General features: G+C 39.5%; 1 protein-coding gene across 4 annotated transcripts in view; it reads left to right on the top strand.

Annotated features, from left to right (window-relative positions):
* The first annotated feature begins 6,788 nt into the window (after window positions 1-6,788).
* LOC117205904 overlaps window positions 6,789-25,387 on the top strand; it is a 35,955-nt gene continuing 17,356 nt past the window's right edge. Inside the window, exons 1-2 of one of the 4 annotated variants that reach the window (XM_033444733.1) lie at window positions 6,789-7,807; window positions 8,381-9,528. In XM_033444733.1, the coding sequence (XP_033300624.1) occupies window positions 8,573-9,528 (956 nt within the window). In that variant the 5' untranslated portion in view covers window positions 6,789-7,807; window positions 8,381-8,572. The other 3 variants (XM_033444734.1, XM_033444735.1, XM_033444737.1) reach the window with 3 other exon arrangements.

The following is a 25,387-nucleotide window of genomic DNA, read 5'->3' on the forward strand; positions in this document are numbered from 1 at the left end:
CACACGGAAATACAGGAAGAACGTTTCACGTGGCCGATCGGCGTTCCTACAGACGTTGAACATCCTCGTCAACCTATTCACCGTGATACTCCTCTTCAAAGACCTTCGCTTTGATCATCATTGCTGCACAGATTTCCCTTGTATCGCGTCAGAGAGCCGCTGCACTCATCGTGATTTCCTCTCCATAGAGAGCCTTTCTCTATCTCTCCCTCTCTGTCGTGAGTCCGTTTGTAGAGACCTTTTGCTTGTGTGATCGTTTTCGTGGTGTTTCCGATTCTTTCTGCCGAAACACCCTCCTTCTTTCATTTCACGATAGAAATGCAATGCTTGTTTCGGATTCGATTCGACCGGTATATCCCTATGGTAGTTGTTAATTGTGTTGGTCGTGTCAAGTCGTGTCGATAGAATTTCGTTTCGTAGAGAATTTTTCCGTTCGTTGCGAAGATTCGTCGCTTCGTCGACCGATCGTAGGCGACGGAGAATATTTGTTCAACGATCTGCACGCAATAATCAACGATTCTTCTGTTATTTATAGAACGTTCGTTCTTGTTAATATTTGAAAATACAGTTTCGTTGATCGACGTGCGAAGGAGGGAGTAACAGCTTCTAAACGCACGAAACGCGGTAGAAAATACAAGTTCTCTCGTCAATCGTACTTCTTTCAAGTTCATCGTACTTTAGATGGACGAGTACGTAGTAACTAACCAGAGCGACAGTGCAATACGCGAACGCCGTGACGAGACGAAAGTTTTCATATCGTAGATACCTTCAAATTTGTTTCATTAATTCTTAAGAGAGAAATTCGCTTGTTACAAACTGTCACGCACCTGACATGCGAAAGATCGTTCTTTGTGATTCCCTTTTACGAAAGATGGATAACGCTTTTCGATTCGCAGTATCGGATTGGGCTCGAAGGCTCGATTTCTGTCCTCGTGAAATAGTAAAACGGTTGTATGACTCGTTCGTTCCTTTAGAAGAAATAGATCGATCCATTGTAGCGAATAGCAAAAGATATTTAACCGCTAAGCGATAGGATATTAAAATTCGAATAGAAATACGAGCGTGAATACCGGGAACAGAATGTAAATAAAATTTGCGTGTTTATCGTGATGTGTAAGGAATAAGTGCAATGTATCATAAATGAATGTAATTTCGTAGAATTCTGATGGAACTGTACGATACGTATCTATAGGCAAAGCTGTATAAAGATACGCGTTGTCTTTAAAACACAGTGAGTTCGTTGTTTCGTTTCGAATAATTTCACGTTCATTCGCATAACCCTTTTACTCGTGCGATCTAAATATTACGGCTACGTTCGAACATCGTTTGATTTAAATTCTCATTTGACTTATTAATCGCCTAATTAGTCAACGAGTCAGTGACAATGACATTGGTTATTGTTTTAACATTTTAATCGGTTAATCTCCGCGTGAGAAACATCGTTACATAGCCAGAATTATATCTTGTCGTCGAAAGCAGCGTAACGATTACGTAATCTACGCGAAAATCGTCTTTCACCCTCTATAATTAATCGGAAATTTACGATCTATAATACGTATGTATATTGGCAGAGAAATTATAGTGTGCCGTCTTGAACCGAGAATTCGGAATTAATAATAAACAATGAATCAATTATTTGACGGCGGTGCAATGAGAACGACGATATAATACGATGTCTCGACGAGTAAATAAAATAGGACACTAAATATATAGATACCTATGTACGTATATGTATATAGCTGTATGTAACTTGAATATCATACGACGTTATAGAGGGTTACCGAACTGTATCCGGTGGATCGTTTCGCCCGAAATTAAGTTCTGCGTTTCGTTTCGCTGTTTCTCACCGATTCGACGGTTGATTTTGATATTGTTGTTACTCGACCATTGTTGTAATTATTTCGTACTATAAATGACTATTTTGTCGAGCAAAGTAGTAGGCGATAATACATAAGATATGCATAAGCGACGAAACGTGCAATAGTTTTTAATTCGATCATTTCGCATGGATCGTCACGGCGATCGTGAACTCTTCTCACGATCCTATCAACGGAGACACTAACACGATACGAACGAACGTTTTCATCCTGTATCTAAGTCGAATTTACATGCAACAAGTAAAACATGTTGATCTTGCCGCTAGCATTTATGCAAATTAATGAGAGGCATTAATATGCCGCATAGATAATCTTGGCTATGCAAACAGGAATATTACGAAAGAATTTGAGCGAAGAATCGATCGAGAAATATTAATTCGTGCAGCATGCATATTTATTTAAAACACGAAGATAACGGATGATGAAGGGGATCATTTGGAAAGTATCGGTCTTAAAAATCAATAAAGCCAGCGCTTTCGTATCGCTGGCCACGAAGAACTTAATATAGCTACAACTAATTAGGTCAAATCAATTTTTTATAGCCTACATCCGTTAAGGTTTAAATTGTCCCGTGAACTAGTTCGTTGGAATATTCTTGATAACAATTTATTTACGCATAAATTAAATACCGTTAAAGTGGAAGATGAAAAGACGAAGGATAATGAATATCGATCGAGTAAACGCAGACATGAGACATTGTTAGTCATAGAAATCTGTGTGACGATTTCGAATTAACGACAGAATATGATTATTCTTTAAGGGACCGATAATTATAATCCTATTTACTATTTCTTGATCACAAAATATATTTAGAAATCGATGATAGATTAACATTGAAATTTATGAGATTCAAATTGCGAATAGAAACGAATTGAATCCGACCATGATAGAAGTAAAAAGAAAAAGACGTTATTCATTACCTACAAACATTAAAAGGAGATACAATCTTGCATCGTATTAACGAACTAAACGCGGAAACATATCTTACCTAATTGTCATTTAATAAATATGTATCCGACGCTTTCCTATTTTTCGCGTTAAAAGTTTCAAGTTGAAGCATTATAGTAAATCTTCTACGAATATCTTGCGTTCCTGCAAGCAAATCGTCTTTTCGTATAGATTGCAAGTACCTGTAATTATCGACCACGTTGTTATCTCAAAGTATAATCACATTTTGCTCGAAAGAATTAACGTTCGTACATGTATATGCTTTGTTTGTTTTACTTCTGTGTGTAAACTCGACTCCAACAAACAAGACATTAAGCCGTTTAACACGTTATTTACAATCACGACTAGGTATCAAAAAATTATAAGGAAAAGGAAAGAAATGACTAAGTATGCGCGTCTGAAATGACGGAAACAGGTGCTATTCGATAGATAAAAAGGAAAACGATAATGTATTTCGGTGAACAGAAAGCACGAAAGAAGCGTATATAGGTAGACGATTTAGGTAGAGAAAATATTTTACATAACGTACACATAGGGCACGCAGATGTATCGTGTAATAAAATATCCGCGATTCAGTGTACCTATGCATGCACGAAAAACGACCCCTTAAATATTTCTCGGTATTTGTCGACGCTTTGCGATCTATAATCCAGTAGAATATACGATATATTTTCTGATTATACCTCAGAGAGTAGCCATAAAATGGTTGGTAATAATTTACCTCGCTGGTAGTCGGATGAAATATTAACTAAGCAAACTTTGGCATAACAGTACCTGCGAATTTGTTGCTTTATTTACGATATTTCAGATAAAATGCTAACCGGGCAAATTGTGGCGCGTTCAACGACGATTCCCTGCGATATTATAAAGCATAATGTGTACACGACTATACTTCGACAAAATTATCTAATTACTGTACCGAATCAAATTGCTCTCTTATACGGAGGACGAATATCAAAATTAGGATTATAATTTGTAATTTAAGCTATCGTAATGTACGGTATAGCCAGCGAGTATATATCTATAGTAAAAATCGATTGCCACTACGTCACTTCTACTTTGCCTTGAACCTGACAAGGTATATTCGCTATAATGAGATTATTCAAATCCGTTTAAACAGAAATTATACAACATTCGTGTGTTGAACTTTCAAACGTTCTACATTTGTAACGCTGTGTTAATATTTCGTCTGAACACGTAAGAAATTATTTCGTATCCGTTTCGCAAATAATGATAACGTTAATTAGAAATGAGAAATGAAGAAACAAATCAAACGCGCGAATGATATATCGTTGAACCGTTAGAGTCCGCGAGAGAGTTCGCAAATATCAAAACGGCAAACACCGAGAATGTCGATCGTTGTCAAAAAGAATTCGAATAACTCTGCTGCGACTGGAATAACAAGAGGAAAAGCCGACATTTCCACGGGACAAGGTTTCATAAACGGAATTGTATACTATTAATGAGCGTATCCAAAATAGATGATTCATTCGATGTCCGATTATTACATGTTCCCGATCTGCAGTTAACAGGTTGCCGTACATCATTCTGTTTTGTTAATCTTACTTTCCACGATTTATGGATGATGAAAATGTGCTATATCACGCAAAGTCAAACGAGCGTGTTAAATAATTCAATATGTTATACGTATGTTAGATTCTTAACGAGTTTGCAAAGAACATACTCGATAAAATGTGCAATACATAGTTGTTTCTTCGCGGAAGCATCGAAACGATTCGATTACCCAGTAATGTAACGTATATTTAATGAATATCATTCGACAGATTTACGAATATTTTTTTATTTATTTGCGTGCAACTTAGTTTCGGCGAATGAAAATTAGTTTAATCTTTAGAGAATGGTTAATTGATTCTATCCGAGTTCAGATAAAATCTAATAGATATTTTATTGTAGGAAGAAAATAAAATGGAAAATAATTTCATTTCTAAGGAACCTATCGACGTTTGTACTTTTTAGTTGAAAAATATTTTGCTCTTAGCTTTCGTAAAAGTATCTTTTCCAGTGGAAATTAAAAACTCTCGAAAATCGAAAACTTCTTAAACTATACGTGGAAGATCTTTATTCCTTGTCATGTGAAACTATCTTGAATATTTTTATTCAAACTATTAGAATTAGAGTGCGGTGATTTATACAAATTCGTATTTTTATGACTATAATTTAAAAGATCGAACCTAGACAGAGATATCTTTTATCTACTGTATATCGCAACAAATACGATTTGATTATTTTTTCGGTTTTGCGTATTTTGCGCATTATGTGCATTTTTGGAACTTCAAATTTCCCAAAAATATAGAAAAATCCACAGCCTAATTGTAATTAAAAAGCATTTAGATTGAGACTGAAACGAGACTGCTCGACATCGTGTTTACTGCGATCGTGGTTTACAATACTAATTATCATCACTACCCTCACTACCACGTGGCACGTGGAATGTATAGATTTATACTTGTTTGTTTATTTATTGTTAGGTAGCAAACACGATGGTAACCATGAACAAAAGGTTCGTGGTACAGAGAGAAGCCAACTTTTAGATCAACCTTGACTGTTTAGCCTTTAGATTTTATTAGCTTTATAAGAACGACTAAAATATTATTTTGTTGATATATATATTGTACGACATTATTGATTATAAATCATAAATAACCTGTAAATATACAAGACCAATACAATATCTTTTACGTTACTTGAAAATATATCCACATAATCCTTCTACCTGTATATATACAGGGTGATTGGTAACTGGTGGTACAAGCGGAAAGGGGGTGATTCTACGCGAAAAAACAAGTCGAAAATATAGAATAAAAATTTTTCGTTCGAGGCTTTGTTTTCGAGAAAATCGACTTTGAATTTTCGCTCGGTACGCCTGCACTTTATCGCGTCTCGTTATAACGGATCGTTGTCTCGATGGAAAAATTAAAAAAAAAAAAAAATGTTTATTCTATATTCTTTTTTCGCGTAGAATCACCCCCTTTCCGCTTGTACCACCAGTTACCAACCACCCTGTATATCTATATATATATATATGACAAAAATATGCATATTTGCTATATTTGTCAATAATATAATATCAAGAAGTAACGATATAATTTGTTACTAAAAATAAAATTTGTTTCAATTGCAACTAGACATTATTTATATACATATTTCCAATTAAATTGACTAAGTTGACCAAGTAATAAGTTTTAACTTATTTTTAATGCAAAACGTACCATCTCTTTTTATCTATAAATATCAGAAATGCTTAAATAATAATATCCTTTTTACGCAATTATATGTAAAATGATTTTGCAAATTTTAATCTTAACGTTTTAATAAATGCATGAATATATTTATGAACCATATTTCGAAGAAACTATTAATATATTAAGATAAGTTAAATAGAGAAAACGATGAAAGGTATTGGAACATACATATCTAGGGAAAGCTACATATATGTGATAGAAGCAGATATTACAAAAATTTTAATAAATACAGTATCGATAAAAACTAGCAATATATTTTATAATGAATATTCGTAATTTGCTGAAATATGTCCTCGACGTATTTTTATAGTTTCACAATAACGGGGCGAATAAAATAATTTTAACAAATAGGATTAATGATAATTTAGAATATCTTTTCGACTTTGAAATAATATTTTCCTAATAAATAAGTAACTTTTAAAATTAACGTTCCTAAAGCAAAGTGCATACAAGCATTCTATCTTATCAGATTTAAAATTGGCGCCACTATCACATGTGTTATGGAGAGATTGATTATCTAGTGTCTTAAATTGTTTTTAGTTTCAATATAGATTAAATGGTAAATTTTCAAAAATACTTCCCGGTATTCACCATAATACATTTACAAATAACAACGATATTTAAATATAAAAGAAAAAAGTGTGAAGCAAAAAAATGCGAATGACAAGAATATACACTATATCGCAGAACGGCCATTTTGTTGGGAACACGCGCGCGCGGCTTGGTCACAAACGAAAAATAGTCCGAGTATAGTGTGCCGCGAGTACGTAGAATTTTTCTGCTGTGTGAATTGTTTGCGGTGTTTTTTGTGCGAAAATTGTATCGTTAACTTGAATCGAGTCCTGTGACAATTTAATATCGTGTTCACGTTCCACGGAAGGCGTCGCTGTCAAAGAAACGTGTAAACGCGTTTGATTGGTCGGAACAAAAAAATCCGCGAAGATGCAGTCGGCACGAAATGCTACATAATGCGACGCAAATACACCAGTATGTACAATGGTTGGCTTAAACTATATCGTGATGTTCTTTCGAACAGAAAATACAATCGTGTATAAGTATTTGATTCGCGGATGTTCAACACGCGTATAATACTAGGTAAATCAGACTAAGCACGTCGGTTTACTATACGTACGCACAGAAATACATGCATGCACACATAAACGCATACTTCAAAGAGGTAGAGGTCACTAGCCTTACGTACCACGGGGTCGTGTTCTCATTTTACTTCGGTACCGTGAAAACTTCTTTTTAAGTAATATTAGTATATTGTCTTCATTGGATTGCTTTCGTGACCGTCAGCCATAATGTAAAAATAAGAGTACCCTTTGAAACAGAGAGAGAAAGACGGAAAAAGGCATATATACAACAGGGTTGACTGACACGTCCCTGTGACTTTATACTCTTTTTAGTGTGCAGTATTTTATGTGCCTTCTCTATTTGCTCTTCCCTATTTTAATACTGATTACATGTATTCGAGATTTCCACTTATTGAGATCGCCATTCTTTCATTCCTGTGCATTTTCGACTCACTATCGTAATCGTATTGTCAAGAAGGAAATAAGTGAGGTTATGAACGTGTCGCCCAATAATGTTATACCTCGATAGTGTCATTAAGTAACTTTCGAGTCAAACAAATGTCACGATTTATTCTAAAGTGCATTTCATATTGTGAATATCAAGTGGATTCATCAGCATAAAGTGAAAAATATATAACAGAAGGTAATCTATAATATCTGAGATACAACTCTTATAACTTTACGCAAAATACTAAGTCTTCGTTGGCAAAACAAGATAAAGATGGCATATAAATAAACTACAGTTTTCTTTGTGTAAGCTATGATATTTTGATGTAATCTATAATTTTTATGTTCATGAAATTAGCGGAAAATTTCGTTTCTGCACGTAGAAATGGTGACATAGATATCGAGACATCATTTATGCAGAATAGGATTTGCTTAAACATCAGTGATTAATTATTACAAAGTTCAATGTTACCATAGCTCAATATTCAAAACTTTTGCGTCATTGTAAACCACGAGCTAAAACTGGAGATAATTATAGAGTATCGATATTTTAAGTACGCTGATGTCGTGCAGTTTCTTTACACGTTTATGATACAATGTTTTCAACGATACTGTACGTTTCTAACCTCAAATTTTAACGTAAATTTTCATTTGAGGAATCGCTTTTACCGACCATCGGTCGATAGAAGAGATTATGAGAATGTTATTCGTAAAATATAAAATGTAAATGTAAATGTTATAATTAATTAATGTATTATATTTTTTACAGAATAAAAATGAAACACACAAATGGATAATATATTACTCGAAAGAAAGACTTCATAATTTAATTTGTCGATATATGCTCATATGGTAACATGATAACAGTGAATTTAATATACCTCAAAAATTCATCATTATTTAAATATTTATACATATTTGAATATTTCAAATGAATCTCTAAAAGCAACTAATATAAAAAATGGCGGAGAGTAAAATAGAAGACATGGATTTAATAAAAGTTGTAGATAAGGAGGAAGTATTAAATGATCCTACAACATCCATGAAAAAAGTGGAGGATAAAGAGATGCAAGAAATTTCTAATAAAAATGAATCGGAGCTAGATGATTCTTATGAAAATGCTTTGAAAGTAGTTGCTGTCGTTGATGTCAAAAAACAAGAATCAAGTTTAGATTCAGAAAACTCTAATAACATTGAAAATACTATGTCTGAAAATGAGAAACATACGAAAGAAGATGTAACAATGAATGCAAGACTAAGAGAAATGGATAACGAGGAGAACTCTAAACAAATAGAAAATTCGTCTTTAAAAGTTAAAGATATTAAAAATACTATTTCCGAAGAAGAAGAAACACTAAATGAAATATTAAAAGTAGTACATGAAAATTTAGGTTCAACAGAAGTCCGACAATTTGCTGCAGAACCTAAACATTTGAAGCAAGAAAATAAAAATGTTAACGAAGAAACTAAAGAACAGACAGACATGGAGTCAAAGAAAGAAGATGTAGTAGAAACTACAAACGATGATACAGATGTTCTTATAATAAACGAATCTGTATCATCCAGGAGAAATTCTGATACTAAGCAATCCATGGAGATCGAACATATGGAAGTTGGAATAGTAGGCCCTCCTACAACTGTTAGTGAACTTATCAATGAAGAAGAACTCAGAGCCGAATCTGCATTATCGACTGATCAAAAGGTTGAGGTTCATGTAGCAGAATGGGTTCAGAATTCTGCTAAAGCCGAAGAATTAGTTGGAGACGAAGAAGAGACCCCTATCAACGATGCTCAACCAGAGAAGAAGAATGTAAAAGAGAAGAGAACCAGAAAGAAGAAAAGTAACGATGTTCTTAATTTACCTAGTAGAAAATCTCAGAGAATTGTTAGCAACATCATCAAAAAAAGTATCAAATGGTGAGTAAAATTTTAAGCATTCTATTTTGTATAACGTTAATTCATACTTTAAGAAATTATTTAGAATAGGAAATCTTAGATCGCTCAACAAAAATGTTGTATAAAATTATTTAAACATTTCGTGATTTTAACAGCTTCACGCGTATAAATTCTTTTTCTAATTTATTTTTCTGTAAAATATCAGGATAGTCAAATAACTAAAGTCTTTTCTTATTTAGTTCCGTCTATTTTACCTTACTTTAAAAGAAGAAGAGATCTATCAAATGAAACGATAACGTTTTCTCTGAACGATCATTATCAGTAGTTAAAGATTGTCGTTTCCCTATTTCGAAACGTACGTTTTCATTACACGGACGTCATTACGGTTCGCGTTATCAAATTCCATCGGACGTCGTCGTCGCTCAATGTCGTCGGATGCTGATCAACGTTCCAATTACAAAATCGTTTGGTTCATGACGTTGTTTCGCTGGTCCGCAATGGCACGAAGAAGCGTGCGCGCGCGTATGTATGCACGCGTGTATTTCGAAAGGAACACATCGCAATGAGGAATCGAGACACCGCGCGTAGAATCGTCTTTGTAACGAGGTTGCGGTCGTTACCGTGCACGTTCTCCGGCATGGAGAACGGCCGCTCACTCGCCACCGACAAATTCGATCGGCGGAAAGCGCTTCCACAGCGTCGCTCTACTTCCTTTTTTCGCCGTAATCGCCGATGCTGTCCAAGATTGGCGTTATCGGCCGATAAAGTCGGGATAAGAGAAGCATTGACGAGCGCGCAAACGCGCGCTAACGATGTGGAATCGGAGAAGTGGGAAAGAGAAAGAGAAAAAAAAGAACGGGGAAAGAAATATTGACCGTAGAACGATAAGCAACGCGGTAGTGTCGATAACAGGATGACTGTTCTGCCGCTTTCTCCTTCTTTTCTCGCTTACCTCCTATGTAGAACAAACAATCTTTGCCCTTTGTCTTTTTCTTTTCAAAGTGGAACTGCTTTATATGCTTAAACGAGTCTTTTAACGCATAACTACGTTGCTTATTCTTTCTTACTCGAAAATATTCACTAATACTTACTAATATTTACTATTTACTACTACGCGGTGCAATCTACGCGTGAGACAATACCGATAGGTCTTCGAATATTTCGTATCGTTGCAACAAGAAACAGACGAAAAGAGTGACGATCGAGTTTGGTCGTTAACCCCTAGCGCTCGGAATTGTACTTCCTCGAATTGATTGGTTACTCGGAAATCTCGCGGTGGAGCATGAACCACCTCTTCGTATTTCGCTTATCAACCGGACATTTTTTTTAAATGGCGCATGTAATACTTGGCACATTATATGAAATGACTCAAATTAACTTTCGAAAAAAGTTTCGAAACTTTGAAAACTATATAGAAAAACTAAAGCTTTCATATACGTATTCTCTTAGAGATAGAAGAAACCAACATTTGCTACGTAGAACTATCAGTATAATCGATAAATAAATGTAACTGGAAATTTGTAATCATATCTAACGTATCTAAATATTCGATATCTGGTTTAAAAAACTTTTATATTTATCATACGAGCATACTACCTACATCAGTTTCGTTTTTTCGTTAAGAAATATCAACGAACATGGTATTAACATGTAACCGCGTCAACGAGAAACGTTCAATAGTTGTATTAACTCTTATCGCAAGGCAAAAGGAAGTTTATACGAGCAATCAGATTTTTAAGAAACATGGAATTTATTAAATTACGCGATCTGTCGTGGATGTATGAGTTAGTTGCGTTATATAAAGATTAAACGAGTCTAATACGAAGGTCATAACACCAGTGATGACAATCTTCTGCGCTACCATTTCTATTTACAACTCTTACGGTAACGTTATCGATGTTGCTCGGTAAGGGTAGTAGATCAATTTATGATCTCTCTAGGTATGCATATCAATGCTATACGTACGCGGAGAAAGAAATATAATAATTTTACGTAATAATTATATAGTAGTCCAAACGTATAGGAAATACAAAAGAAAATTCTCCATAATATTTTATTTTCCTCTATCTTACTCTGCTGCAAACAATTGAAACTGAGACGCATATTTACGGTATTATCCAATTCCGCTTGAATAATTTCCTGAATGATCGAGTTTCCTTTTGAAGTTTCGTTTTATCCAACGAATAACGCGATAGTTAACGTAAGCATCGGGTGTTTTCATGGAAGGAATGAAATCGCAACTTTTCATAATTACCGAAACAAGTTTGTTTCGAGTTACGACCAAGAACTTTTGTAAAAGCTTCTCAAACAGCTGCAAAGCAACTTTCACCTTTACAAAAGCTTTTATATCCTCTTGGTCGCTGGTCGTTGCAACAACGATATCGACGTTCTTCCCTCTGATATACAGTTATTGTTTATTACCGAAATAATTTACAAAAGCAACTAACGAAATAATATTATTTAGAGAAAACATTTTGTCGCGTTCCTACATTTCTCTTTCGCATTATCGAATAATATTCCCGTTATCGGCTAAAGCCTCCAACAGGAAAGCTAAACATTAGCCCCAACCTTGGAATCGACTCTAAAGTTCGTTCAAGGACATAAAAACTACCTGGGCTATTCTCCTTCTTCCTCTTTCTATTCCCTTTATATCTATATATCGAAATATCGAAATCGATTCGAATCGTAACTGGTTTACCCTGCGTGTACCAAAGCGTGACCTTGAACATTGTGACATTTCGTCCCGCAAATACACGATACACCGTGATTAAAAACGTGACGTGTCTGGCAGCGAATCGCGTTGCATTAATTACATGCGGAGACCGTTTGCTTGTCTATCGGTTGGAAAGAACGCGTACCTTGGTGTCTGGTCCCAGGCCAAGGCTGATCTCACCCCGCAGCCCGGATGGAAGTGGAACGGTCTACGAGCGGGAGGGGCGTTAATCCCTGCGAACGGTACCATAGAAACGGTACCGGTGGGGTCGTTACGTGTGCCTGCCTGCAGACCAGCGGCGTCGAGCCACCACTCCGGGCTACTCTGGTACCAGATAGACGGTGGTGTGCGTGCGAGCGAGAGATCACGATATAATCCAGCCCAAGGCCCCTAAGAAAAGGGGAAGGTCTTCTTTGTCCCTCGGTCCCTCGGGCGAAGGACCGCACGGCCAGATGTCGGCTGACGGCGATCCTTGCGACTGCGTCGACATGCACGCACTCGTTCGTTCGCTGTGTCTCGCCTTACTCCGTCTTTCCAATCATCCACTGACGCACTTCCTTATCGGTGTGTGCGCGTATGCGTGCGTTCCTCTCTTAACGTAGGCGTCATATACGCAAGCGTACATACGCCCGCGATCCCGTGCCACCGCACGCTCACGGATATTGCGTATCCTTCGTGGGTATTTTTGGTGACCGTGTGCCGCTACCTCGGCCGTACCAACTTGGAACACGCGGTTTTCTGGAGGCGAGAGCATGCGAACCCTCGCCCTCTTTCAACCACGCTCTTGCGCATTGTTCCTTTATGACGGTGCACCGGAGGGCGGACGTGTCTCGTTAGGCTGAAAGGTGAACGCGAATTTTCACGGAGAAAAATGGTTGCTGTTTCGAGTACCTCGGGTGGTAGAGAATAGCACTAGGAATTATTTAGATGGTCAAACAACGTTCATCCTTAAAGCAAGGGAATTTCTGTTTGTATACGTTAATTTCTTTCGAAGGATATGATAATTCGTTGAAAATATTTCCGAAGCTTTATAGGCGTTCGATGGTAACGAAACCGACGTGAAAATGTTTCCTGATCTTCTTTTCTTTTTTTTTTATTTTATAATAAACAACCTTTAGAAGAGACAATTAAAATTTAAACTAAAATTGTTTCGTAATAATCTGTTCGGATATTCCGTCAGATGAGAAACGCGTTTCTTCGTTCTTGCTATTTTCTGATAGACAGGGCGGTGGTTCGTGGTCTCAGCTGTTCGAGGTTCTTCGGACGAGCGTACCAATGTCAGCTTAACAACGGAAAACAATTTGCGCTTATCCATGGTAGAGTTTGTACTTTGCTAGTACGAACGATCTACTCAGCTATTGAAATCCCTTCTTTGGTATAACGAATCTTTCTTAGAATTTCCTAGGTACCGGAATATGACTCGCTGAGTCAGGGTTCTTGTGCGACCTTGAATGTTTCGTACCTGAAACCGTAAAAATGCTTTGTCTTGAAGGGATAAGACTTTCCTCTTTGTCCCTATTAGTACAAGAGAATTTTACAACCGGAATGTCCGGAGAACCGACGATATTCCGAATAAGACGTATCTACAATATGATACGTAATTATTTTTACGCGTCTGACTCGTTACAAACATTATCAATAAACGGATTTTCGCTGATTTATATGGTAGACTTTAGCGAATTTCGAAATATAATTCTGTTTTGTTTTTCAATCCTATATTTTTTTTTTTTTTTTTAATTCTTTATATATTCATTTTTCTTAAAATCTTACAAATTTTCTTATTAATTGTATTACAAGTTTTCTTCTAATATCACGAATCTCTTTTATCCGCTAACGTGTGAACAAGAAATAAATAGGTAAAATAAAAATTCTCGGCTCAAAGCAGAATTAAGAAAAGCGTGGTACTTTGAACAGCACCAAAGGTTATTTACAATTGAAGTCTACATAGTTTCCCCGCATTTTGTCGACCTTCGACGTTGAATGCCCACCCCGTACAAATTTTGACCTGTGCAGGCGTAGAAAGGTCCGAGGAAGCTGCTTAGGTTGTAAAATTTTTGAATAGCTAGAAATCCGGAATTTCTGTCCGTTTAACTACCTAAAACATTATGTATGCAAAACATAATAGGGTCGTTGAAGTTTTTGGTGTGAAAATACATTGTTAAATCGTAGAAAATTTTACGGATAACGACTATAGACGTACTACGATTTGTTTTCAAATGATAGAAGCGGTTTAGGATGAATAACCTTTTTTACGTTTAACGCACCTTTTGTTCTGACCAAACGGAACCTTGCAATTAGAATTGTTTAATGACACTGGTCTAAGAAAGGAAAGTAGGTATTGAATGATAAAGTAAACGGAATTTAGGACAGCCGTCGTAAATAAAATGGTCGAGTTTTAAGGTTAAAGTTCGTTCCAATGAATTGAGATATATTATACCTACTCTCATTTCCCCAAATCTTGGAAATACGCTGGTCATACAAATGTATTATACAAATGGTTTACGATATATTATTTCTATTTTCCTTTTTCGTATACTGTCGAAACGTAATCTCGTATCGACGACGTGACGAAAATAGAGAATCGAAACTGGCCATCGATCCAAGATACCACCGTAGGTATCATCAAATCAGTCGTGATAATCACTCGTAAACCTGAAATAAATCGCTGGTGAACTATGACTGCCGGTTCCCGAAGGAGCATTTGCATTCCAGGAAAATGTCTTAGCTGTTCCAAGGTCGAAGGTTAAGAACGCTTGATCCAATAAGGCGGAATAAACGCAGGATGAAATAATTATCATAGATTATTCTTTGGAGCGCGTCTCCTCGAATCCTTCGCCTCGGATATCTGACAACAGGTATAAATAAAATATCAGCGATCGTCGTGCCACGTAATCTCGGCTATATCCTCGACGTCGTATGACTGTCTGTCGTCGTCGTACAGTCGAGATAGAAATCGATAACGAAGACAGAAGCGTCATTATCATAAGCACAACAGTCAGCATCGAGAAATGATTCAACAGTGTAGTAAAGAGAAAGAAAGGTAGAGGGTCAGAGAGACGGGGAAAGAAAGAGGCTAGAAAAAAAAATCTATTGTTAGGTTGACTTCGACCTCAGAGGTTGCTCGTGTGAGGAGAAGGTGACGTTTTCATTGGTCTTTGATCTTTGGTATCCTGGTAACGCAGCAATGACGTCATCCGGTGATCCAAGCCCGGTCGGTTACCATCCGTTACCATCGTGCAATACCACCCTCGGGCGTGCCTTCCAGCCCCAGTGCGTTTCACCACCACGGTCATCCCCCTCCTGGAAATCCCCCTCGCAATTCCGCCCTCCAAACGGGCTCTGACCCCTGTTACGCTATCGCGTTTATAGCAGCAACGAGAGGAAGAAAGAGCAGGTTCCTAACGCGCTACGAGACGCTATATGGGTTCCATCCTGCGAACCGATGGATCTTCCTTTCAACCCTTTTGCTTCCAGACTGGGAAAAAAGACGCGAGTTTCTTCACCGAGAGATTTATGGTGTTCTTTGCGCGTAGATACATCGCCATCACGATTCGAATAATTGGAAAGATTTCTATATGTCGGAGATGAAAGGAAAACCGGAGCCTTCCCTTTGCAATTTTGAGGAAGCCTTCTAATGCTTTAGCCTAGATTTTATCATAACTGTAATTAAGCAATTGTCATTTGTAATTGTTTGACATTTGTGAAAGCGAAAGTGGGTTCGAGGTAACAACTGGTCGCCGAACGTAGCCACGGTCACGGGATAAACGTTTTGCCTGACGAAGGTGTGGATCGGTTGTATCGTTCTCCCTAGAAATCACATAGAATTGTACTTTAGAGATGTCGATATAATGGGACACACGTTGTATTAGGAATCAATCTCCAGACAGAAACTGCCTAGTAACGGCGTTTGGATCTTTCTCGATGTTTCTAAAGAGTATACAACAAACTTTTGACAGAAATTGCCTAGCAACAACGATTGGAACCTTCTCGATGTCTCCAGCGAGCATATAACAAACAAATGCAGTCGTATAGCGAAAAAGATTTTCATCGGATATTCGTTCGTGTGATCGCCTTGGAAAGTGACACATCGACCAATTTACCGAGTGTCTCAGCAATCGTATTTTTGTGTTTAAAATTATTCTATGCATAGTAAAGAGTTATCCCGTTGACCGTGGATTCGTTTGAACCCCGGAAACATTGTTAATAGCGTTAATTAAATTCATTATTCGTTAAATCTATCAATCGTTAATCTCATTATTCGTTAAATTTATTATTCGTAAGACATATTATTTGTATCTCTTATTGTTCGTTAAACTTATTATTCTTTAATCTAATTATTAGTTAAACTTATCGTCTGTTAATCTTATCATTCATTAAACTCAATATTCGTAATATTTTGTAAAATCTTGTATATTCGCGTAAATATAATCTCTGTCTCGTAAAACGATGACTAACTCAAACGAAGAATCGTTACGCGCCTTAAATCTTAATGTTAACCCGACATATATATCGGTTGCTTGTCGGTTTCACCCTTTGGACTTTAACGACGAGGTGCTCGGACGAGCGATTTCGATGCGACGTTGAAACGATTTTGATTTTCCTTCGTGGCTTTAGCAACTGCAATTGCTCGTTCTTGTTTTTGATATCGCGAATGGCGATAGGTATCAATTATATCAAGTTGTCCGAAAAGTGTTTTTCTTTTGCAGACACGTCTTTTACAACGACGCATCTTTGTACAAATACGAAACCTAATCTGTCGAACGTTGTGATAGAACAAAATGGATCATTCGTAATTCGATAAAATAATATAAAACGGGAAATGTTGTGCGTCCATTATTTCCTCATAAAACGAAAGAAACCTTTCGGACGACCTAATATTTCTGTGTCTCTCTCATGGTAGAGTTATTTTGATTTTTGATAAACAGCGGATATCTATCCAATAGATATATCGTCGAATGTATCTCTTTGGGCGTACAAATTTTTGCGTAGAAAATTGATCGATGTCTATCTGGTATTCGATTAGCGGTATAAAAAGTATGAATCCAATATAAAGGAATGTAAAATACCTTTTAACGTATCGACAAACTAGCGTAAAAAACCAGCCAGCAGTTTGGTTCGTATATAGTACAGAATATAGAACTCGACGATTTTTAGTTAACTGGTTTAATGTGGAAGCAACAGGCACGCTTTTGTGTATTCTCTTTGACGAGTACTCGTCAAACTCGAATATGAAACTAGATTGATCCAGTGGTAGCCCTTTTAAATACACACAAAGATTAAAACGTGTAAGGGTTTCGAAACGCGATACCACAGGTTTTGCCATTTGTACTAGAAGAAAGGAAAGTTGCCTTTCGTTTCGCCGAAATATGTTCGGCACGCGATTTGCTCGAAATATTTCGTGAAGTTTAATTATTTAATTATCGAGATTGTTAAGTGGCGATGCAGAGAAAACTTCGCGGTCTCGCGAGGTGTATGATAATACGCGATACAACAATTTGGTGCACGGTTCTCCAATTCCGAAAACGATTCTCCGGTGCATTGGAAACGTCGGCTTTGTACCTGGTGTAACGGGGACAAAGAAAGGATGAATTAAACATAACTTGGTACAACCGATCGGATGGTCATACTTTATACATTACTAACCACGCGACCATACGACAATACATCTGCTTGGTTTTTATTTTAGCACAAGGTGTTTTCTGTTGGCTCGAGACACGATCGCAAGAGAAGTATCGTGTCAATTTCGAAAAAATGATCGATAAGCGAATTTTTGTCAAACTACACGGGCTTGTCGAGGTCCAACGTTGCCTTATGCCGACCGAAAGAGTCCGAATGTCCAATTGTGGTAACAGCTGGGGTGATTTAATCGAGGATTATGTTGATTTAACTGATTCAATAAAATCGAAACGACGGAAAAGAAGATTAACAAGTGTATAGAAGTTATTTAAAGAGAAATTGATGGATGTTTCTGTTTATCTTGCGATGTTTCAATGCGTTTAACGCGTCTCGACGTATTTAATTCTCTAATTTCTTGCCAACCACGACTGTAAAAGTCCTATAGTTGGGAAAATTACGCAATTAACAAGCTCCAGATGGACGTACGTCGTTCGAATAGTACGAACGGTACCCGTTACTTAGTTTCTGAACTGGTAAATTCGGAAGATTTCAACGATCCGTCACGCGGTATCTAAACCAACTTGCTCGATACTCGCGACGTTATTATCGTGGAAATTTTCTCACCTGCGTTTCTTACTTTAGTCTTACTGTACGAATCGCCTATACGTATCTAGTGTATACGCGATGATCGATCATGTATTGGTCGGATGCTGTCAAGGTGACACAGCGAATAATCGCGCTGTCCACGAAGCCTCGAGCAGCCGTCCGGTGATTCGAAAGCATCTCGGTGATGACGGATTTGGGAAGCCACTCGAATTCTCCGGAGACTTGGACAGACAAAGTTGGCAGGTTTTGGCAGGCAAGCAGGCACAGGCAAGCAGCGCAGGCAAAGAGAGGGTGGCTTGGACTTTGGATCGGATGGCGGGTATTGATCCTAGCGAACCTAGCAGCGGGGTGGCCGGGACCCCGCCTCAAGGATGAAGGGTGTCTCCCCTTCTCTCGTTCCCTTTCGCTCGAGCCTCACAGTCACACCGGTGTTAAAGCGAGACGAAGATAGGAAGAACCACGCGAGTGGGGTGGTTGCCCCTTAAGAGAGAGGGGTGAACCACCTAGAACGCGCCCGTGTACCAAAGATACCATGCCTTAGGTCGGCGTAATAAGCGGACGAAGTGGTTGGAAAACGAGCCGAGAGGCAACCTGGAGAAACGATGAAAAATCTTGAGAAGCCAGGTGAGCCCACCAAAGCTTGCTTTCCACCGTTTCCGGCTAAATATGTAATATACCATGTTACACCGCGCCACACCGCCGCCTGCTTTCTTTTCCCGCTGCTTTCCCTCCGTCTCTTTCTACGCTCGTTGGTGAACCGCCGGCGACGCTTCTGCCTTGCCACGCGGTCAACGTAAATTTCACTCTCCCGCCTGGTTTGCTTCGTGCTGCTGAAACCACGCGTACGCAAGGAATGTAAGTTAACGCGTGGCTACCAACCACGTTCGATTTAACTCTGTTACGGAACCAATAAGAATTTTTCTTCATCTGGACGCGCAGCTTTTTATCAACGATAAGCTGGTCACCGTGGATCGTATCGTATGAAGCGATCGTGTCGTGATATTTTTCTATGGTAACGTATAGATATATTTTCTTGCGTGCAAATGCTTTGACCAATGAGTCACTACAGCCGGTATACCTCCTCGGTTGATTCGCCCGTGTTTATTTTCCCGATTGCTTGACCGCTGGCAAACAATTTGTTCGTTTGAAAATATGTCGATTACTAATCATTGGAAACAATATTATCACATAGATATAAATAGAGTTTATTTACGTCTTATTAAACATGTACACGTTAAGAATATAGGTTCTCAGTGTACGTGTGTTTCGTATTATATAGAATCCTTATATTTACGAATTTTAAAGTAACGTTGTCAAACAGAGGATGGAAAGATAGTAGGAAACTGATCGCTGGTACCATCTCAGCCGCCCTCGGGCAGAAGCTTTTCGATCCTCTGCGTGCACGGTGAATGCGTCGGAATACGCATGCTCCGCTGTTCATACTAACAGACTCATGTTCGAAGATGGGTTGGCACCAGTCACATCAAGTTCCGATTACGGTTTCTGGCGACACTGTATACATTCCCACAGTCGTGCAATTATTGCCGCCGTTATGACGGCGACGTCCATGTTCTAGCAATTTCGAGTTAAGTTCGATCAATAGGAATTTTAATGGAAACGTTCACCAAAATTCGTTGACATTTTTTTCTTTTGTTGTTTGGAATCGAAATATTGATTAGTACACCGTACGCTTTGCTTTACCGCAATTTGCTTTAACGTTTTCAAATTAAAAATCAAAACCTTGGAATATTCTGATAAGATTGAGACGTAACAACTGGTCTCGATAGAAATAGCAAAATTAAGAAGTAAATTAGCAATTCGTGTGCGTATAAGCGATTGTGTCATCAATGTCTGTCTTAATGATTTCGTATCGCGTTACACGATGATAGAATTGATTTTGACGCGTAAACGTGCCGATGCAAGAACACAATCGCGGCTAGACAAGCGGAGAACAGCGACGAAGGTTACAAAGCGACGACGTTGTACGACGTTGCCTATCGCGGAATACTTCCGTTTCTAGGAGATAACGGTGGAACAGATTAAAAGAAAAGGCGGTTAAAATTGCGTAGCTCGATTGTGGGCAACCCACGGCCAGACGAATCCTCTTTCGTCCCACGAAGAGGATTTTTCGATCTGTAGCAGCCAAGTTGCTGTGTAAAACGGCGAAAGGGAGTCGCAGCTGCGCATCCTTCTTGGTCGTTCTCCAGGCGGTCGTGTCTGGTGGCCCCAAGTTGGAGACGCCTCGGCTTATTTCCCTCCTGTGCCAGCTGTGCGGAGCGCCCGCACACAGCCTGCCCTGCTAAGACCATCCACGCAACAAAGATGAACAAAGACGAGGACAGACTTGCTGGCTTCTAATATTGGACGAAGAAAGAAAGAACGACCGTTCTAGCCGACCAACGGAGGAAGAAGCGAAAACGTGCTCTAGTAGCCGCGTTGGAGAGTGAGACGAGCGGCTGCGTATCGTCATGGAAAGAAGCGAGACGCGCAACGTCCTCTCTGTCTCTCTCCCTCCCTCCCTCCCTCTCTCTCTCTCTCCCCTCTCTCTCTCTCTCCCTCTCTCTCTCCCCCTCTCTCTCTCTCTCTTCACATTGGACCAAGAAAGAAGAGTCTTGGGACAACAAGGAAGAAAGAGAAAGGTTACCCTCGATCGTTTGATGGAGGGGTCAGGTTGCCACGGAGGTACGGAGGGAAGAGCGAGACCACCGGAAATCGGTCTGTCCTTATTTGAGAGGCCGCGTGAACCACACCGAAGTCTGGGCTTTCGTGCCTGCTTCTCTTTTCGATGGCTTCTCTTTGGCTCCACGCGGTCAAAAGAGTGAACGCACTGGTCACGCATCCAGACAAAAACTCTCCAGAGAACCACGCCATGAAGATGTTTCTGTTAGAACACGGTTCTGGTACCAGGACGCAGTCGGTTTCCGCAGAAGCGTTCCGAGAAAATCGTTGAGCCGCTGCCGAGAAGGAGAAAGAACGATTGGGAACGTGGGGGAGATACCTCGACGCGTTCGTCGCACTGGTTATACGATATCGCATAAGGGGAAAGATCCTCGTCGAGAATCGATGGGAAGCTGTTGCGTTGCAGGAGAACGTTTGTCTTGGAACTAGAGCGTCTACATCGAGCCTCGTCGAAGACCTTCTGTTATTGATGACAATACGGGAGATTATTTTTACTGCGCGCTAAAGATAACAACGAATAACTCTGATTTCACCATCATCGTCTGGTTCGAGTCGATAAGTTCAAAAATTCAAATTCGTTAATTCCGGGTGAAAGTAAGGATTTACAAGCAGCGAAAAGAAACGTTAACGCGACCATGAAATAGATCTTTTTTTTATTTATTTATTTATTTATTTGCATTTTATAATTTGTCCAGTAGGACATTTGGTAAAATATTATAGCTTAGTGATATAGTAATATAGCATGTGAATGGCTACCCCCAGTGGGATACCATCTTCGAATTGAAATAGATCTGTACTTGTTCTTCATTCAATGAAGAAAATCTGTCTGTCGTACGCAGAACGTACTACATCTATAGCGATATAACTGGATGCCATTAATCCCACTAATACACGGAAGAACATACGTTATCTGGTACGCGTGTCTTGATTATCGAACCAAAATGACCGATGTGGTGAACCTAGTATCGCTGAGATTGTTAATTTGTTTCTCTCGCCCTTGAGAATCCTCCTCAGACCAGTTCCTTATCAGCGATGATATACACATTGAAAATCTAGATTCCGCGCATATGTGCAACCTTGCAAGCTTCCTCCGATCGATCCATTTAGGTTAATCGATCGACGATTATTAAATAACTTATAAGTAACTGGGACGCGCCTCTTTTTTCCATACAATAAATTTATTTCGCATTATTTTGGAATTTCGATTTAGTAGGAGGATTGTTTCGTTATTGTATACATTATTTGACATCTTAAGTTCTTTTTTATCAAAATCTAACATCATCTATGGTTAAACTTAGCTTCATTTGAAACCGGATCGGGATAGAGCTTTCTAAAAGTCATAAAAAAACAACCCTTATCGTATAAAAGTGCCTAAATATTCAGTAGAGCGAAAGCTTCTTTTTATACGTGTATTAATAATTTGCTGAAAAATCAATCTTTTCGATTTTACGCGTCAACGTAGGAACCGAGTCGTTCCATTTTATTCGTGGCTACAGCCACGTTCTAAGTAATATCTAGAAGCGTTGGAAGCATTTAAGGTGTTGCAGAGGCGAGGGATGTCGTGTGCCAACATCCCCGGTGATTCCTCGCTCAATGCCAGATCTCCTCCCCTTTTTGCTTGCTTTTTTCTCGAAGCAAGAGGCTGACCCTCCAGCATCACGATCTTCTTGAACAAATACAGAAATGTCCCAGAATCGTTGCTGCAACGCTTTCCTCCAACTTCGTTCTTCGACCGCGTTTCCTTTTTTGTCATCGGCCGCTCGAACAATTAAAATCGATTCGGATGATTTGATAGAGGACGTCGATCCTGGGTCGGTCGGTTCATGGAATTTTCTTGTATCCACACAATTAACCGGACTTATTGATCGTGCAGTTTCGGTTCGGTTGCGATCGAACGGGGTCAAGTTCTCCTTCCTTTGTGCCACATAAGATGCCATGAGAACCTGATTAGCGGCAATAGGAGAGGAATACTACTGTATTCTCAGATACGCGATAGAATCCCGTCGAAATATCGACACAAAGTGCGTAAAATGAAACAATATAGGCAAGGCTCGCCAGCATCGATTAGAACATCGATCTGGAATTAAAAAGTATTCACAACTTGAATATACCGGCTTTGAAATTGCGTGTTAACGATTCACGATTTTTCATTGCAAACGAATTACAAATTCGAATAAGAATAAAGAAACTTCTATATTCTTAGTCTCTTACGTTATTTCAAGTTTCGGCTACATCTGGTTATGGGAAATTGAGTGCTACGATACACAGCAGAGCTACAAAACTGTGCTTTCCACCTTGTTCGCCAAGGTGTTAAATCTATCGAATTCTTTTCTTTGCAGGAATTTATCCAATTTCTATTCGTTTTGGGTTTAAACTCGCGTGTTTTTTACTTGAACTGATTTTACCTGCTATGGTAAAATTAAAAATAAGTATACAGGTGTATATACTATATTTTCTCTGCGTTATTTAAACGCGTTAGACGAAACGGTCTTACCAGAGGAATGTTCATTCATCGGCAAGAAACTTTCTACGAATGCTATAGTCGCTAAACAGTTGAATGGAATAATTAAAGGCTCAACTTTATCAACCGTTCACGTTTCTAAAAAAGTGTACCATTCGAAGACAAATAAACGTACTCGGAACACGTTCGTACGTGCGCTGACGTATTAGAAGAAGCGATCACACATTCGGAGAGTTCGATCGAAGATTCCATCGCGAGTGCTCTTTACTGTAATCGAACTCCTCGCTTCGATTATTTTTAGAAGGCCTCCTGTAGGACTCTGCGTCCCATCAGGGTCCTTTCGTAACGGAACGAAACGAAACGGAATTTTCCGTGGTGATCCCAAGCAAGATTCTACAATAGGAAACGTCTGCGATACGAGAGCGGAGGACATATTTCTTCCTTCCGATGATGACGGAGTTCTTCCGAGACTAAATTCGAGTCGACGAAGCACAAAGGCAAGATCTGATTCTCTTTAACGCTTAACGCGTGTTTGCCCAGTACTGGACAATAGTCGTCGTCGGTAGGAAGCAGCGGGTTCAGCATGCTGTCGCAGACAAAGCGAACGCGAACCATTCGTGGAGATGAAGAGAAAAAGAGTACGCGTAACCTAACGCCCCTGTGAGGACCAGGTTGAGGAAGCGCATCGTGGCTGAAGGAGAAGGGTCGCAAAGCGCACGAGAAGGACGGCGAGGAGAGAGAGGAGATCGGTAGCGGTTGGTTATACCGGATAACGGAGACAAGGAGGACCGCGTGGTTCGAGGGGTAGCGAACCCCTGAAGGACCCTAGCCGGTAGCGGTGACCTCCTCCCTCTTTTTCCCTGTCTCCCTGGTCTCTCTTCCTTCCAACCCTGTCCCCCCTCCACAATACTCGTCATCCCTGCCGCGACGGCATCGGAGCACGATCATTGGTTCACCGGTTTCACGCAGACACGAGGAGGCACACGCAGCTGCCACTGGCTGTCTCTTGTTCTACAGCCGGACCCGATCGGCCAGTCTGAAGGAGAAGCAGCGCGCGTTCAGTAGTTAGCAAGGTGTCTATCAGGAATACTCAGTGTTTCACATTACGGTCGTGTGTTACACATCGATAGTTATATTTATTTTTCAAAGTGTCACTATCCTCGTGGAAATTAGAACCGTCCGCGTTTCCGTTCTTCAGTCAGTTACAGAGGAAGACGTGACGGCAGCAGCAGCGATTGCCCCTTGGTGTTCTCTCGTGACTACCGCGAGTCGTATATACTGACAAGTTCGGTGATTTTCGTGCTCTCTCGTCGACGATCGTCGTTCAGCCACCGTCATCCGTCGCCATCTTGACGATCCGCCCACCAATCAACGTCACGATCAAACAGCGCTGATCGTCACGAACGGAGAAAGGTACGCGAGGCGACACCTTCCGCCGACAACGCGGACCCGTCTCTCGCACGTGTTGCGGAAAAAGACGTATGCGGTACACACGCGTTTCCCCGATCGTCGTCGTCGTGTTGCTGTTGCTCTTTCTTCAATTTACAACTCCCACCCTCGTGCGGTGGACGGTCGATTTATAGGAGGCGCGCGACCGCGTGTGCGTGTGACGTTTTGAATTTGAGTCGTGAGGAAGTGGAGGCGTCTGCTCGAAGGCCTACGCACACATCGTTTTTTGGTACTCTGCCGTCCGTATTCCCTTTCCCCCTCCAGCCTCCTCGTTGTCTACTCCTCTCTTTCGCTCTTTGATATTCGGTCCCCTTCTACGTCGCTAGCCACAGTTCGCAGGGCGTCGCACGCAGGGC

This window comes from Bombus bifarius, unplaced genomic scaffold (genome assembly GCF_011952205.1).
Source record: "Bombus bifarius isolate JDL3187 unplaced genomic scaffold, Bbif_JDL3187 scf7180000007996, whole genome shotgun sequence".
NCBI classification, from domain to species: domain Eukaryota; kingdom Metazoa; phylum Arthropoda; class Insecta; order Hymenoptera; family Apidae; genus Bombus; species Bombus bifarius.